This window comes from Phocoena phocoena, chromosome 10, assembly GCF_963924675.1.
Source record: "Phocoena phocoena chromosome 10, mPhoPho1.1, whole genome shotgun sequence".
In the NCBI taxonomy this organism is placed as follows: domain Eukaryota; kingdom Metazoa; phylum Chordata; class Mammalia; order Artiodactyla; family Phocoenidae; genus Phocoena; species Phocoena phocoena.
This window is the reverse complement of record NC_089228.1, coordinates 7,222,449-7,237,651: the sequence shown is the minus strand read 5'-3', so window position 1 is coordinate 7,237,651 and position 15,203 is coordinate 7,222,449. Positions and strand designations below refer to the sequence as shown.

Below are 15,203 nucleotides of genomic sequence, written 5' to 3'. Positions count from 1 at the left end.
AGAGACTAACATGATCGTTTCTGCTTGGTAGAAAGATCGTTCTGGACACATTGTGTGAGATTAGGCTAGAAGAACTGAGACATAGAGCAGGAGGATCAGGCAAGAGGTGATAAGGCCAAGACTATGGCCACGTTATGGAGGAGGGGGCATTTGGAGCTGCTGTAGAGGTTGGCTGGCCAGGACCCTTGGGGAGAGGGAAGGCTGGAGAGAGTGGAGTGGGTGGCCAGGAACTCTTCCCTCGGCCTGTGCTAACTGATCTGTACATTCTAGATGTGACAGCATGGGGGTGGACTTTGACGTGAAGACTTTCTGCCACAACTTGCGGGCAACTAAGCCACCGTATGAGTGCCCTGTGGAGACCTGCCGCAAGGTCTACAAGAGTTACAGTGGTATTGAGTACCACCTGTACCACTATGACCATGACAACCCACCGCCCCCACAGCAGACTCCACTCCGAAAGCACAAGAAGAAGGGGCGCCAGTCACGCCCAGCCAACAAGCAGTCACCCACCCCCTCAGAGGTATCCCAGTCGCCCAGCCGTGAGGTGATGAGTTACGCACAGGCCCAGCGCATGGTGGAGGTGGACCTGCACGGCCGCGTCCACCGCATCAGCATCTTTGACAACCTGGATGTGGTGTCAGAAGATGAGGAGGCCCCTGAGGAGGCCCCTGAGAACGGCAGCAATAAGGAGAACACTGAGACACCGGCTGCTACTCCCAAGTCAGGCAAGCATAAGAACAAGGAGAAGCGCAAGGACTCCAACCATCACCATCACCACAATGCTTCTGCAAGCACCACTCCCAAGCTGCCAGAGGTGGTATACCGGGAGTTGGAGCAGGATACCCCTGATGCCCCGCCCCGGCCAACTTCCTATTACCGGTAAGGCCGCCTCCACCTCCCAACTCTGGAAAACTGGTCAAGCAGGGCTCAGGAGTCAAAGCTAGGTGATAGGAAGTGGCAGGGGTAAAGCATAGCAGAAGCACACCGGTCCTGCCAAGGCATAAAAGTGCCCCAGCTAATGACGATGGCACTTCGTCTCCACTGCCACATGCCAGGCCCTGCACTGGCTGCCTTATAGCCATTCCATTATTTTATTCTCACAACTCACTCAGGTAGGCATTGTTCTGATTTCACAGATGAGGAAACCATGGTCCAGAAAAAGGACCAAGAAGTCACATGTCAGTAGATAGCTGACAAACCCAGGTTCCTCTGACTCCAAAGCTGCACTATTTCCACAGTATCAAAAGGTCCCATTTTTTGTTCCTGACTCTTATTACTCCATCACTCTGTGATCTTGGGAAAGGCATTCAGCTTTTGGTGTTGCAGTGACCCCATCTGCAGAGTAGGTATAATATTCCTCTGGTAGCCTAAAGGTACAAGACTAGGGACAATGATTTCATAAGGTTATAAAATCAGTTTGTAAATCTAAAGAAGTAATTTTCCCATTACTTGTTCTGTTATTGTCACCCATCCTTTAGCCTGCATAAGCAGTATTTTCATCGCCTATGTTTTGTACTCCTCCAAGGACCCTTTTATTTGTTTCATTTAACTGTTTCTTAGTACCCCACTTCCTTCCAAAAATTAGTCACAGTGGCTCCTAATAAAGTCACAGGCATAGGGCTTCCCTGGTGACGCAGTGGTTGGGAATCCACCTGCCAACGCAGGGGACACGGGTTCGAGCCCTGGTCCGGGAAGATCCTACATGCCGTGGAGCAGCTAAGCCCGTGCGCCACAACTACTGAGCCTGTGCTCTAGAGCCTGCGAGCCACGACTGCTGAGGCCTGTGTGCCTGGAGCCCATGCTCCGTGACAGGAGGGGCCACCACAGTGAGAAGCCCGCGTGCAGCAACAAAGACCCAATGCACCAAATATAAATAAATTAATTAATTAATATTTTTAAAAAGTCACAGGCATAAGGCTAAATTCCTTTAACTTGAGGTAAAAAAATGAAGGAGTGGGGAAGTGTGGTGGTAGAACTACATACAGAAACCCTAGCTGAAGGATGGAATAAAAACCAAGTGTAAAATTTCTTAGAGTCTTGGCATCCAAGTCAAAGAGGGCATTTGGGTGAGTTCGTTAAGGAGCCATCTTTGGTGTCAGCTAATCAGAAAGCCTGATCTCTGACAAGGACTTGTTGTAAAGGTTTTTATATGAAAGGTAGTTTTTACCAGAAGGGCAACCCATGTGATGTTATACTAAATCTCAGTTTTTTAAAAGCAAATCTTTGGGAACTCAAGTAATTTGGCCCAATGTGTCACTCTCCTCTCACCGCTGTTCACATGCTAGCCAGTCTCTTCTTCCTCTCTTCCATCCTTTCATCTGTTCAGCCCAGCTCCGTTTCCCTCTGGCTTTCCACTGCCTCTCTTGTCTGTTAGTACTGACTGCCATGCCCACCTCCCAACACACAGACCCCTCTCTGGGCCTGCCCTCTCTCCTAATGGCTCTTCAGTGCTCTTGGCTCCAGTAAGCAGCCCAGCCCAGCTCCTCTGCTCCTTTTCTTCATCCCTCCACTCAGATTCACTCTTTCCTCGGGGGAATCAGATCTGTTCTCCAGGCAGCAGCTCTCAGCTGGTGCACTGCAATCAGTTGGGAGGTGTGTTGCATGTAATTTGTTACTACTGTTAGCAGAACTGCCTCTTTTGGAAATGATTTACTTTTTATATAAATGTAAGAAGATTTGAGGTCATCCCTCTAATAACACCACTTGCCTTGCTCACATCTGGTATGCTTTCTTGAGGGGGAGTGTCAGCTGCTGTGTCAGGAATTGTACGTGACATGCAGCCTACCTTATCTGCGCCACACCCTGTAATCTTGGTGCACGGTGGGAGTGTGTTATGCACCATCACATAATGTCACGTGTGTCATGGCAGAGAAAAGGTTGAGAGCTGGTGCCAAGGCCTGGAAGGGACCAGATGTTTCACACTAGCCCTGAGCCACACCCTTTTCCAAGGATGAGGACATTGCATTCACCTTGGGGAAGAGGTAAAGGGCTAAGGAAGAAGTTGCTTCTGATAGACACAGTATTTTAGTCTGTCCTCCCTTCCACCCCCTAAATGTCTTTCAAACGAGCAACACTGAGCACCTATTTCTGTGTGGTGAATCAGACATGGTTCTTGCCTCTTATCTAGTAGTGGAGGAGTTAAGACACAAAAACAGTTATAACGCAAGACAGGGTGGGGCAGATCTATACAAAAACTAATAATAAAGCTAACATTTATTGAGTACTTGCTCCGTGCCAGCTACTGTTCTAAGCCCTTTACCTGTAGTAACTCATTTAATGTTCACAACAGCTGTATGAAATAGGTTCAAGTTAGCATCACCATTCTACAGGTGTGGAAACCAAGGCCCAGAGAGATCAGCTCACTCGCCTGGTGTCATCCAGAGCATGGCTCCGGAACCTGTGCTTGCCTGGCCTGCTGTAGCCCCCAGAGCCACATTTCCCTTGTGGAGAGGAGAGGGGAGGCATGGGAACTAACATTTATCTAGGGCCTGCTGTGTGCCACTTGATTTAGCCCATTTGTTTCTCATTCTGTCATCAATAAAACTGAGGTTCAGGGCTTCCCTGGTGGCGCAGTGGTTGAGAGTCCGCCTGCCGGTGCAGGGGACACGGGTTCGTGCCCCGGTCCGGGAAGATCCCACATGCCGCGGAGCGGCTGGGCCCGTGAGCCATGGCCGCTGAGCCTGCACGTCCAGAGCCTGTGCTCTGCAACGGGAGAGGCCACAACAGTGAGAGGCCCACGTAACACACAAAAAAATAAATAAATAAAAATAAGACTGAGGTTCAGAAAAGGCCAGTGATGTCCCGAATGCCACAAAGTAACAGAGCCAGGATGTAAATCCAGGTTTGTTAGAGGGCAAAGCCCTGTTCTTTCCGTTGTAGCTCCCTGTAGCTTTACAACACCAGGGTCAGGCCACCTAGAGTGTGCATGGCAAGGGGGTGGGGAGCCTACTTTGTATCCCAGGCACCTGGAGCAATCCTTAGCTGCAGTCCTGCTGGCCCACTGAGTGCTGTGAAGTGGAGTTTGAATCCTCACTCTGCCACTTCCTGGTTGTGTGAACTAACAGTGTTGGGCAGTTAATTAACTTCTCAAAGCTTCCAGTTTCCTTGTCTATAAAGTGAGGGCAACAAAAACATTGACCCTATGGCTATGGGGAAAATAAATGTGATAACTTAGCACAATGCCTAGCTTATAGTAAATGCCCAGTAAATCTTAGCTATTCTGACTGTTATTTCCCAAGGTTATCCAGAGAGTAAAGAGTACCTAGAGTTTGAGGGAGCCCTGAGCTGATGCTGGTACCAGCTAACAGAAGACCTACAGCAGCTGCATTCAGGACATAGCCAGTTGGTGCTAAAACAACTTATGTATGATTTGCAAATGAAAACTGAGGACCTTCCTTCCTCTGACTCCTTGTATCATCACCCAGACCACCCCAATAATGGGTCCTAGCTGCCCCATCCTTCAGGAGTCTGGCTGAGCCTCTGCACCTCAAAGGAGGCAGTGTAGCAAGCTAGGACGTGAGCTTTGAAATCGGCATGGTTGGGTTCATATCCCAGCTCTGCCACTTTCTCACAAGAGGACCAGGGCAGGTGAATTAACCTCCCCAAATGTAAGTTTTCCTTTTCTGCAAAATAAGAATGATTATAGGACTTAGAGTGCCTGGGGTAAAGGTGAGAATAGACAACACAGATGTAAAGGCACAGGCCTAGAAAAGGGTGAGTACTCTGCAGATATAACCCATGGTCTTTAAAGGAGGGAAATCTCAACCTTCTGGTGCTGAGCTGCCTATGTGCACTGCAGGTACATCGAGAAGTCGGCGGAAGAGCTGGATGAGGAAGTAGAGTATGACATGGATGAGGAGGACTACATCTGGCTGGATATCATGAACGAGCGGCGGAAGACGGAGGGTGTGAGTCCCATTCCGCAGGAAATCTTTGAGTACTTAATGGACCGGCTGGAGAAAGAGTCCTACTTTGAGAGCCACAATAAAGGCGACCCCAATGCACTCGTGGATGAAGATGCAGTGTGCTGTATCTGCAATGATGGTGAGTGCCAGAACAGCAATGTCATCCTCTTCTGTGACATGTGCAACCTGGCTGTGCACCAGGAGTGCTACGGTGTCCCCTACATCCCTGAGGGCCAGTGGCTGTGCCGCCGCTGCCTACAGTCACCCTCCCGTGCTGTGGACTGCGCCTTGTGCCCCAACAAGGGTGGTGCCTTCAAGCAGACAGATGATGGGCGCTGGGCCCATGTGGTGTGTGCCCTATGGATCCCTGAGGTCTGCTTCGCCAACACGGTCTTCCTGGAGCCTATCGACAGCATCGAGCACATCCCGCCAGCTCGCTGGAAGCTGACCTGCTACATTTGCAAACAGAGGGGCTCAGGGGCCTGCATCCAGTGCCACAAGGCCAACTGCTACACAGCCTTCCATGTGACGTGTGCCCAGCAGGCCGGCCTTTACATGAAGATGGAGCCTGTGCGGGAGACGGGTGCCAATGGCACCTCCTTCAGCGTCCGCAAGACTGCCTACTGCGACATCCATACGCCTCCAGGTTCAGCACGCCGCCTGCCTGCCCTGTCCCACAGCGAGGGGGAGGAGGAGGAGGAGGAGGAGGAGGAGGAGGGTAAGAGTTGGAGCTCAGAGAAGGTCAAGAAGGCCAAGGCCAAGTCCCGGATCAAGATGAAGAAGGCGCGGAAGATCTTGGCGGAGAAACGGGCAGCAGCACCTGTGGTGTCTGTGCCCTGCATCCCACCACACAGGTATGAGGGAAGCAGGTGGACAGGCTGTTGAGGGAAGAAGCCCTGTTGGAGACTGACAGCCCCCTGAGTGGAGTGACAGGGTTGGGGTATCTTCTTCCTATCAGGAGCTACATAGAAGTTTTGGGTTTTTTTTGTTTTTAATATCAAAAGAGATGAGCTCTAGCAGGTCACCTGGCTTTTACACTAGGAAACAGAAACTTCAGCTTTTATCTGGCAGACCTAACGTGTTTTAAACTGCCTTCCGTTTTGATGAGGTGGTTTAAGTTAGGAAGAAAGAGGATGGAATAGCTACCAGCCACAGTGGAAGAAATGGTCCGACTCTGAAGGGAGAATGGAATGAAGAAGGGGGACGGATACGCTCTAGGAATCGTGAAACGGTTGCTGCCACAAATAAGTCCAAATGAGGGCTACAGTCATCAGTTGCTTTTTACTCTCGCTTGTGCTACATAGTCGATTTCCTATACTGCTGTACAGTAGTACTTCATCTTAAAACCTTCCCAGGCTCAGTCTGAGTTGGGTATCCCAGGGTCAAATAGCACTCTGGGCTGCAGTGCCAAGAGCAGTGTTAGGGGCAGGCTCCCTGACCCACTGGTGAACAGAATTATGGATCTGGCTTAGAGCTGGGAGCTTGGCTCCCTGTCTGCTGAGTTGCCATTGACAGCTCTCTTTGCTCTGCTTTGCCTTAGCCCAGTGTCATAGGCCTTTTTGACAGTAGATTTATTCCCTATTTAGCCCCACTCTGAAACCCTCATTAGCCAGAGACCACTGTTCTGCTTAAGAAAATCAGGGCCCAAGAGGTTTTTCTCTTTGCTCTCCTGCTTCCCAGGCTCAGTAAAATCACTAACCGCCTGACCATCCAAAGGAAGAGCCAGTTCATGCAGAGGCTGCACAGCTACTGGACGCTAAAGAGGCAGTCACGGAATGGGGTCCCACTGCTGCGTCGCCTGCAGACACACTTGCAGTCTCAGAGGAACTGTGACCAAGTTGGGGTACTGTGTCAGATTCCCTGTGGGCTCTAGGAACTAGTGCCAGGGGCACGAGGACAGAGATTTTGGGGGGGGCGTACCGCCCGGCATGTGGGATCTTAGTTCCCCGACCAGGGATTGAACCCGCACCCCCTGCCTTGGAAGCGTGGAGTCTTAACCACTGGACCGCCAGGGAAGTCCCCAAGGACAGAGATTTGTGAATGTAGTTTCCAGTGTCTGAGGGCTTGGGCTGTTTCCTCCTTTAAACTAAGCCTCAAAGCAAGCTCAGGATGAAATCCTTACAGATGATTTTTAACGCATTTTTCCTATGTGTTCATCTGTTCGTTCACAGCAAGCATATACTGAGCACCGACTCCGTGCTGGGCCTAGGGGCCACGTGGGTTGAGGAGCTTCCACTTCAGTTAGTTAGTGAGCCTACCAGTAAATCACTGTGCTCCCTCCTTTGGCTTTACCTGCCCTTGACCCAAGTTTCCTGGGCTCTCGTCCCCTCTGGCTCTCTCATCATTTCCTGATCCCTCTTTTGCCTCTTCAGAGAGATTCTGAAGACAAGAACTGGGCCCTCAAAGAACAGCTCAAGTCCTGGCAGCGGCTTCGGCACGACCTGGAGCGAGCCCGGCTGCTGGTGGAGCTGATCCGCAAGCGGGAGAAGCTCAAAAGGGAGACGGTGAGTGCTCCTGGGCCAACTCTTTTTTACAGTAGAGAAAACAGACCCAGGAAAACAGAAAACATGGACAAGTATGTGTCACCTGTCCAGGAAGCAACAGGGCTGATGCGGGAGTCAGGTCTCGTGAGCTCAGTTTGCTCTCAAGCCCACCGGAAGCAGAATGTCGCAGGAGAGTGTGACCGGAATCCTAAATTATGTGATGCAGGTAGCTGGTGCTGGGAGCTCAAGGAAGGGAAAGTCCAAAGGAGTCAAGTACACCGAGCTGTGTGGGGTGGGAAGGAAGGCGAGTTCCCATACCAGCTACAACCATCTCCTCAGACCTCTCTGCCACGGGACTGGCCTAGGCCTGGCTGATTGGGCCTTTATGTGTGTCAGATCAAGGTCCAGCAGATTGCCATGGAGATGCAGCTGACCCCTTTCCTCATCCTCCTTCGAAAAACCCTGGAGCAGCTCCAAGAGAAGGACACAGGCAACATCTTCAGCGAGCCGGTCCCTCTGTCTGAGGTAACCGAATTGGACGAAGTAAGAATCCCTTCCCCTCACTCCACCTTCTTTCTGTTCCTCTCCCAGATGGACCCCCGCTGCAGGTCTGGGCCAGGGACTAGGAGGGGACCTTGAAGAGAGGGGCTGGTGGCTCTGGGGCTCCAGGATGAACTGGAGCCACATGCATCACCTGGACTCTGTCTTGTCCCTGTCATATCCCAAGGGCCCAGAATGGGAGGCAATCTGCACTCCTTCCCCAGAGGCAGGGACTGAGTCTGCCAAATGAATTATCCCAGGGCAGGAAGACACTTTGCGGGTGCTGAACCCTAGAACGGAGAATTTAGAAGGCTCAGCACCTAAAGAACCATCTCTGAAGCCCTAGGTCCTGACTGGCAGACTCTTCTCTCTAAAAGGTATAAAATGAGAGGCCTGAGGCAGCAGCCTCCTTATAAGTCTTAATGATAAGTAAAAAGAGCTATAGGAATGCAAGGTGGTGTTTTTTTCCAGAGGATTCCCCTAGTCATTTTCTTACTAAAGCGTCATATGGCTCTAGGAGATAGATTTGGCTGTAATTTCATTACTGTTTTCTAGGTGAGGAAAAGAAGGCCCAGAGAGGTTAAGAGGCTTGCCAAGGTCACACAGCTTGTGACTAGTAAAGTCAAGACTAGAATCCGGCTTTCTTTTCCCCTGTGCTGAATGCCTGCCTCTAACTGTGGTGGGAGGAGGTTGCTGGATGCATTTCAAGGGAGGTTTATCAGGAACAGGGGTTCAGGGGGAATGAGGAACGTATCTCCACTTAGCTACACCTACCGTGTTCTCCCAGGTACCTGACTACCTAGACCACATCAAAAAGCCTATGGACTTTTTCACCATGAAGCAGAACTTGGAGGCTTACCGCTACCTGAACTTTGATGATTTTGAGGAGGACTTCAACCTCATCGTCAGCAACTGCCTCAAGTATAATGCCAAGGATACCATCTTCTACCGGGCAGCAGTGCGGCTCCGTGAGCAGGGTGGTGCTGTGCTCCGCCAGGCCCGGCGCCAGGCAGAAAAAATGGGCATTGACTTTGAGACGGGCATGCATATCCCCCACAGCCTGGCTGGAGACGAGGCCTCACACCACACCGAAGATGGTGGGTGATAAGTCACACCTCCACATAGAGGCCAATGCCAGGGATGAACAGCTTTCCAAAGTCCCCTCCTGGGAGCAGGCATTGTGTAGGCAGGAAGCAGCTAGGCTGAGCAGTGGCAAGCTATCCCCAGGAGTGCGCTCTAAGAAGCCAGACTGGGTGAATGGATCGCAGTCCCTGCCATTGCACATCTCGGTGCTACTGTTTTACAGCTGCTCCTGGTGAGGAGCAGAGGGGGAGAAGAGTGGGTTTCTTGTTGCCTGCCCAGGTTCACGGGGCCCAGAGGACTGCCCTGAGTCTGACCCTCTCCTCCCTATTCCCACCCCTGGCAGCAGAGGAAGAGCGGCTGGTCCTGCTGGAGAACCAGAAGCACTTGCCGGTGGAAGAGCAGCTGAAGCTGTTGCTCGAGCGGCTGGATGAGGTGAATGCCAGTAAGCAGAGCGTGGGCCGCTCAAGGCGTGCAAAGATGATCAAGAAAGAGATGACGGCACTGCGGCGCAAGCTTGCCAACCAGCGGGAAACTGGACGGGATGGGCCTGAGCGGCATGGCCCCTCCAGCCGGGGCAGCCTGACACCCCACCCGGCAGCCTGTGACAAGGATGGGCAGACAGACAGTGCCGCCGAGGAGAGCAGCAGCCAGGAGACAGGCAAAGGTCTGAACCCCGCAGCATGGTGGACCCCGAGGCCAGCCAGACTTTGACTCTGCAGCACACACTCAGCGCCTGCCATGCCCCAGGCAGAGGTCCCTCATGCACAGCCAGCTGTACTTTCTCCCTCATTCCCCAGTCAAGGGCCTCTTAGCTGCCTCTCTGGCTATTTGTGTAAGAGACAATGTTCCCAACTCCATGCCCCCCAGATTATCTCCCCTACTCTAGCTGGAGTTATGGTCCTGTATACCCAGGGCCTACCCTGGACGTATGCCCTTCCCACATCAGGCCCCTCACCGACTCTCCTTCTCTCTTTCTCTGCTCCAGGCCTGGGTCCCAACATGTCCTCAACCCCCGCACATGAGGTGGGCAGGAGAACCTCAGTTCTGTTCTCCAAAAAGAACCCGAAGACAGCTGGACCGCCCAAGAGGCCGGGCCGGCCCCCCAAAAACCGGGAGAGCCAGATGACCCCCAGCCACGGAGGCAGTCCTGTGGGGCCCCCCCAGCTCCCCATCATGGGCTCCCTGCGTCAGCGCAAGCGGGGTAGGAGCCCTCGGCCCAGTTCGAGCTCAGACAGCGACAGTGATAAATCCACAGAAGACCCCCCAATGGGTGAGCCTCACCATCACCCAGCCCCGCAGTAGAGTGAGCAAAGCTGCCATCCTTCCCAATATAACTCCCACCTATCCCTTCATTTGCCCATAATATATCAGAGCTAGAAGGGCCCTTAGGAATCCTTTAATTCAATTCCCTCATTTTACAGATGGGGAAACTGAAGCCCAGAGATGCTGACCCAGCTAGATTCCCATCCAGGGCCCCCCGCTCCTCCATTGTATCACTTCACCTTTTCTCTTCTTATCCTCCTTGGGGAATCTCCTTTAAGCCATTTGTATCCTAAGGCCAGTAACTGCCAAGGGAAGTGCAAGGGGTGGGGCAGAGCTGTGGCCAACTGTGGTGGACACTGCCCAGAGCTAGCTCTGCTGGCCAAGGTTGGAGGAATTTTCCAGCACAGAAGCGAAAGCCAAGCTCCAAGTCCCTCTTACCCCCAGTAGATCTCTGATCTACATCTTCCTGACTGATTCCTTCCCTTCCCCCCTCCCCCCAACCAAGACTTACCAGCCAACGGCTTCAGCGGTGGAAACCAGCCAGTAAAGAAGAGTTTCTTGGTGTATCGTAATGACTGCAGCCTTCCTCGGAGCAGCTCTGACTCTGAGTCCAGCAGCAGTAGCAGCAGCAGCGCTGCCTCAGACCGGACCAGGTACCAGTCCTCCGGATCAAGACCCACCTCCGGGATGGCCTTCTAGATTTCCCTATGGGGAGTGGGGTGGCAGCCATTTTAGCCTAGATTAAGATGGCTCAAACCAAAGGTTCTCTTTAAAATAAATGGAATAGATGAGACTGTCACCATAATGAAACAGAGGGGCCCACCCTGTGTTAAGCTGATGGTTTAGAACAGAGGGCATAAACTGGTTCCTTGTGGGCTGGATTTGGCCTGCAGACATTTTGTTTGGCCAGCATAGTATTAAAAATAAAGATTCGGAAGTGGCCTATAAAATCCCAGTTTCTGTAGTCTCTGTAAAAATCAGACTGGCAGTTCTGGCCACTGTTGACTTAAGACGGGCGCATGCATTCAGCACTACTGCTGTGTCCAGCCCACTTCAGTCGGATCACCCCCAAGTCCCTGAGGGCATTTGAGTTTGAAATTCTTCAAGTAGCCTCTGCTTTCCAAACGTCTTAGACCCTAGGGGCTTAAAGAAGGGAGGATAGGGCTTCCCTGGTGGCGTGGTGGTTGAGGGTCCACCTGCCGATGCAGGGGACACAAGTTCGTGTCCCGGTCCGGGAGGATCCCACATGCCGCAGAGCGGCTGGGCTCGTGAGCCGTGGCCGCTGGTTCTGCGCGTCCGGGGCCTGTGCTCCGCGGCGGGAGGGGCCGCAACAGTGAGGGGCCCGCGTACCGCAAAAAAAAAAAAAAAAAAAAAAAAGAAGGGAGGATACCCACCATGTCATTCCCCACTCTTCCCCTCCTTTGAGTTGAGCTTCCCTTTTGTCCACAGCACAACACCTTCAAAACAAGGCCGGGGCAAGCCCTCCTTCTCTCGGGGCACGTTCCCAGAGGATAGCAGTGAAGATACCTCAGGCACTGAGAACGAGGCCTACTCCGTGGGCACTGGCCGCGGCGTGGGCCACAGCAGTAAGTACGCCTGCCCAAAGCCAGGGGTTCTGGGGGCCCAGTGTCAGGGCCTTGCCAGACCCCAGATTGCTGATCCGCCCCCTCTCTCCCATTCCTGTGAAGTGGTAAGGAAGAGTCTGGGCCGGGGAGCTGGCTGGCTGTCAGAGGATGAGGACTCCCCACTGGATGCTCTGGACCTGGTGTGGGCCAAATGCCGAGGGTATCCATCATACCCAGCTCTGGTAGGCTTCCACTTTTCTTGTCATATCCCTTGTCTTCCAACCCCAGAACACAGACTCAAAAGTAGCAGACTTTTTCTACTCTCTGCTGAGCTGCAGAGCACAGGAGTCTTTGGCAGATAGACACTTAGAGGTCCCTGGTTAGTTTCTCCATCTCTCCCTTTTTCTTCCCTTTGCCCCTTGGGCTCTGAAATAGTTCAGCATGGGAATAAGCCAAGGGTCAGCACTGCAGCCCAAGGAGTGTGGTAACCTTTTTCTGTTCCCACTTCAGACGTAGTCTCCAAATTCTTGGATAGGGTAAGCCTTGGGAAGGAGGAGACTGAACTAAACCAAGGTCTTATTACACCCTTAGATCATTGATCCAAAGATGCCCCGGGAAGGTATGTTCCACCATGGGGTTCCCATCCCTGTGCCCCCACTGGAGGTGCTGAAACTTGGGGAACAGATGACCCAGGAAGCCCGAGAGCATCTCTACCTCGTCCTGTTCTTTGACAACAAGCGAACCTGGTAAGGGAGGAGGGGAGCATTTGATGTGACTCATAGCCACAGATGCAACCCTCGGTATCGGGGCAGGTTGCCAGGGAACTCCAGCAACAGACAGCCTGAGCTGTCATAAATCAGTGGGGGAGGGACTTAGATCTTTGAGCAAAAGGGTTGTGTCGACCAAGAGTCTGAGAGACTGAGCGGGCAGCAGCTGACAGACAGCTGTAGCTAGAAATCAAAGGACCGTGAGTGACTGTGACAAATGTGGGGGTGGCTCCCCACCCAGACTAAGGTGGCTTCTAGACTTACTTTTCCCACCTCTGCCTCCATGGTGACAAGATGAGGATAAAGCAGGCCTAATCATTCAGGTTCTGAATCGCTGTTCCGTCACACTTACACGTGTGGTCTCTGGTTGTTAATTGTCTGCAGAGGATGTTTAATGTCAGTTAAGTCTGCCTGGAGCCCACTGGACAAGGTACCTATTTCAGGGTAGGTCAGGGCTCCTTTTTGTGCCCATAACTACCCTATGATTACCCCGTTGTGACTGATGTCTGGGCTCTTTTCATCACTAGCCTGTGAGCAGTTCCTTGAGAGCAGGGACTGCATCTCTTGGTTTCTTTAATTCCCACCAGAGCCTGGCCCAGAGTGGGGCACTCAGGAGGAGTTTTTGAAGGAATGAACAAGTGAGGAAGGCTGGTGCCTGTTGCTCCCCCAGAGATAAGAGATGACTTACTCGCTTCTCACCTCGTCCTACAGGCAGTGGCTGCCCAGGACTAAGCTGGTTCCTCTGGGTGTGAACCAGGACCTTGACAAGGAGAAGATGCTGGAGGGCCGGAAATCCAACATCCGCAAGTCAGTACAGATCGCCTACCACAGGGCTCTGCAGCACCGCAGCAAGGTGCAGGGCGAGCAGAGCAGTGAGACCAGCGATAGTGACTGATACTGTCCAGCACAACCCAACCTACAGTGCCCTGCCACCTCTCTCCTCCCCTTTGCTCACTGTCCTGGAGTGGCACCGGCCTCTGCACTGACTCATTCCTGGTCTTGGGGCCAGTCTCAGGGGAAGCTGGGTGGGGGAGGTCCCTCCCGCCCTGAGTGCAGCTGGACTGTACAGAACACTCCAAGGGCCCATGGGGGCTCTGCGCAATGAGAGGGGAGGTTCCACAGGCCAGAAAGCTCCAGAGACCTCACGGCATTGTAGCGCAAGTTGGTGGGCCAAGCTTAGGACGCTGCGTAACACAGGCCATCCAACCACCTCTGCCTACTCATGCCAGGAGAACCCCTAACTGCCTAGTGGCCTGAGGCCCCTGAGGTGGTGAGGTGAGCTGGCATCTGCACAGCCTAGCAGTGAGATTGATGTCTGTCCAGCCCGGAAGAGGGGCACTAGGTGACCCCCCTCCCCTGCTGTTGTAAATACTGTAAATAGTGGAGAATTTAAATTATTCTCATTTGTAACTGCGTTTCCGGGTCGCGCCAGAGTCATTTGGTACTAAAAAAAAGACTGGGGCCTGTCCCCACTTCCCTTCTTCCCATAGATTCCCCCACCTTTCAAACTGGTTTGTATTTATTTCAAAGGAAGAAAATATATTGATTCTTAGAAAATAAATGGTCTGTTTGGAATTCTTGGTTCTTGCCTTCTGCCAGGGCAAAAGCGAGGCTGTGTTCCTCGGGGATGGTAAATAATTGGGCCCAAGTGGTTGCTGGCTGCTGTGCCTGCTGCATTTGTAAGACAACAGCAAAGATAATATTGGGTTGGCCAAAAAGTTCATTCGTGTTTTTCTGTAGCATCTTACGGAAAAACCCAGACGAACTCTTTGGCTAACACCAGTATGACAGCTCCCTTTCCCCACGTCCTTCACTGAGTGGTAGACCCTGTGCTGAAGCACCTTTAGATACACAGTTCTGTATAATCCTTGCAATAACTACGGGGAAAGTTAATGACAGGGTAGTTATCTCCACAAAGACACCAAGGTTTAGACAAATTAAGTAACTTGCCAAAGTTCCCACAACTAGGAAGTCGCAGAGCTAGCATTTGAACAAGAGCCTGCCTCCAAAGCTGGCTCTTCAACCAGTTTGCCGAACGGCTGGAAGGGAAGAGTCTCGCGGCCATTCCTTCGTGAACTGAAGATGCTCCGAGTCCTTTGCCAGTTAGACGGTCCGGGTGCTGCTTCAGAGTCACTATAGCTGTGTGACCCTTCTTCCCCTGTTTAGCTGGGGCCTGAGCAGGAATGCGGAGGGACTCTTCATTCCCCACCTCGACACCTTCTCTTCCAATTTAAGCATTTACTGGAGGAATGAATGCCCTCTAAGCACTAGGCACCTGTGGGCCGTCGTGCCTGCAGAGGAGACAGGCACAGGAAGCAGCTGCCCCAGGGCCTGGTAACTCCTGAAGCCCGGAACTGAGACGCTGCCAGGCTCACAGCCCCCGCTGCTGGGAACTGTGGCAAGAGGGACACAGAGATACATCAGCTGCCAGTCTGTCCCTTAAGGAATCTGAAGGCTAATGGCTCAGATACAGTAACCAAGAATCACCGCCCAGAGGCAGTTCTTGTGGCCTGCTTTTTGTGTCTTTCTCCAGAAGGTAAGAAGTTACGTGATACATCTCTCCTGGGCCAGGGAGCCGACCCTGGCACCGGGGCTGCC

General features: G+C 52.4%; 1 protein-coding gene across 3 annotated transcripts; it reads left to right on the top strand.

The window, feature by feature from the left end:
- Positions 1-280: 280 nt before the first annotated feature.
- Positions 281-14,166, top strand: BRPF1 (bromodomain and PHD finger containing 1). 3 transcript variants are annotated; one of them, XM_065884580.1, is made up of 13 exons: positions 281-879; positions 4,799-5,758; positions 6,585-6,747; positions 7,277-7,408; positions 7,784-7,912; positions 8,715-9,024; positions 9,354-9,674; positions 9,996-10,280; positions 10,779-10,926; positions 11,723-11,859; positions 11,962-12,080; positions 12,430-12,584; positions 13,317-14,166. In XM_065884580.1, the coding sequence occupies exons 1-13, from the start codon at positions 281-283 to the stop codon at positions 13,498-13,500; spliced, it is 3,642 nt and encodes a 1,213-aa protein (XP_065740652.1). In that variant the 3' UTR covers positions 13,501-14,166. The 3 variants fall into 3 exon arrangements, with proteins under 3 accessions (XP_065740652.1, XP_065740651.1, XP_065740653.1); XM_065884579.1 differs by having other exon boundaries at positions 7,784-7,930; XM_065884581.1 differs by lacking the exon at positions 9,996-10,280 and having other exon boundaries at positions 13,317-13,500.
- The last annotated feature ends 1,037 nt before the right edge of the window (positions 14,167-15,203 follow it).

Bases quoted from the DNA above. Each gene is read 5' to 3' on its own strand.
- BRPF1 (XM_065884579.1), top strand. From the start codon at position 281: ATGGGGGTGGACTTTGACGTGAAGACTTTCTGCCACAACTTGCGGGCA. The intron at 7,931-8,714 runs GTAAGAATCCCT...GTGTTCTCCCAG, and splicing joins AGGTAACCGAATTGGACGAA to GTACCTGACTACCTAGACCA. The intron at 11,860-11,961 runs GTAAGTACGCCT...ATTCCTGTGAAG, and splicing joins CCGCGGCGTGGGCCACAGCA to TGGTAAGGAAGAGTCTGGGC.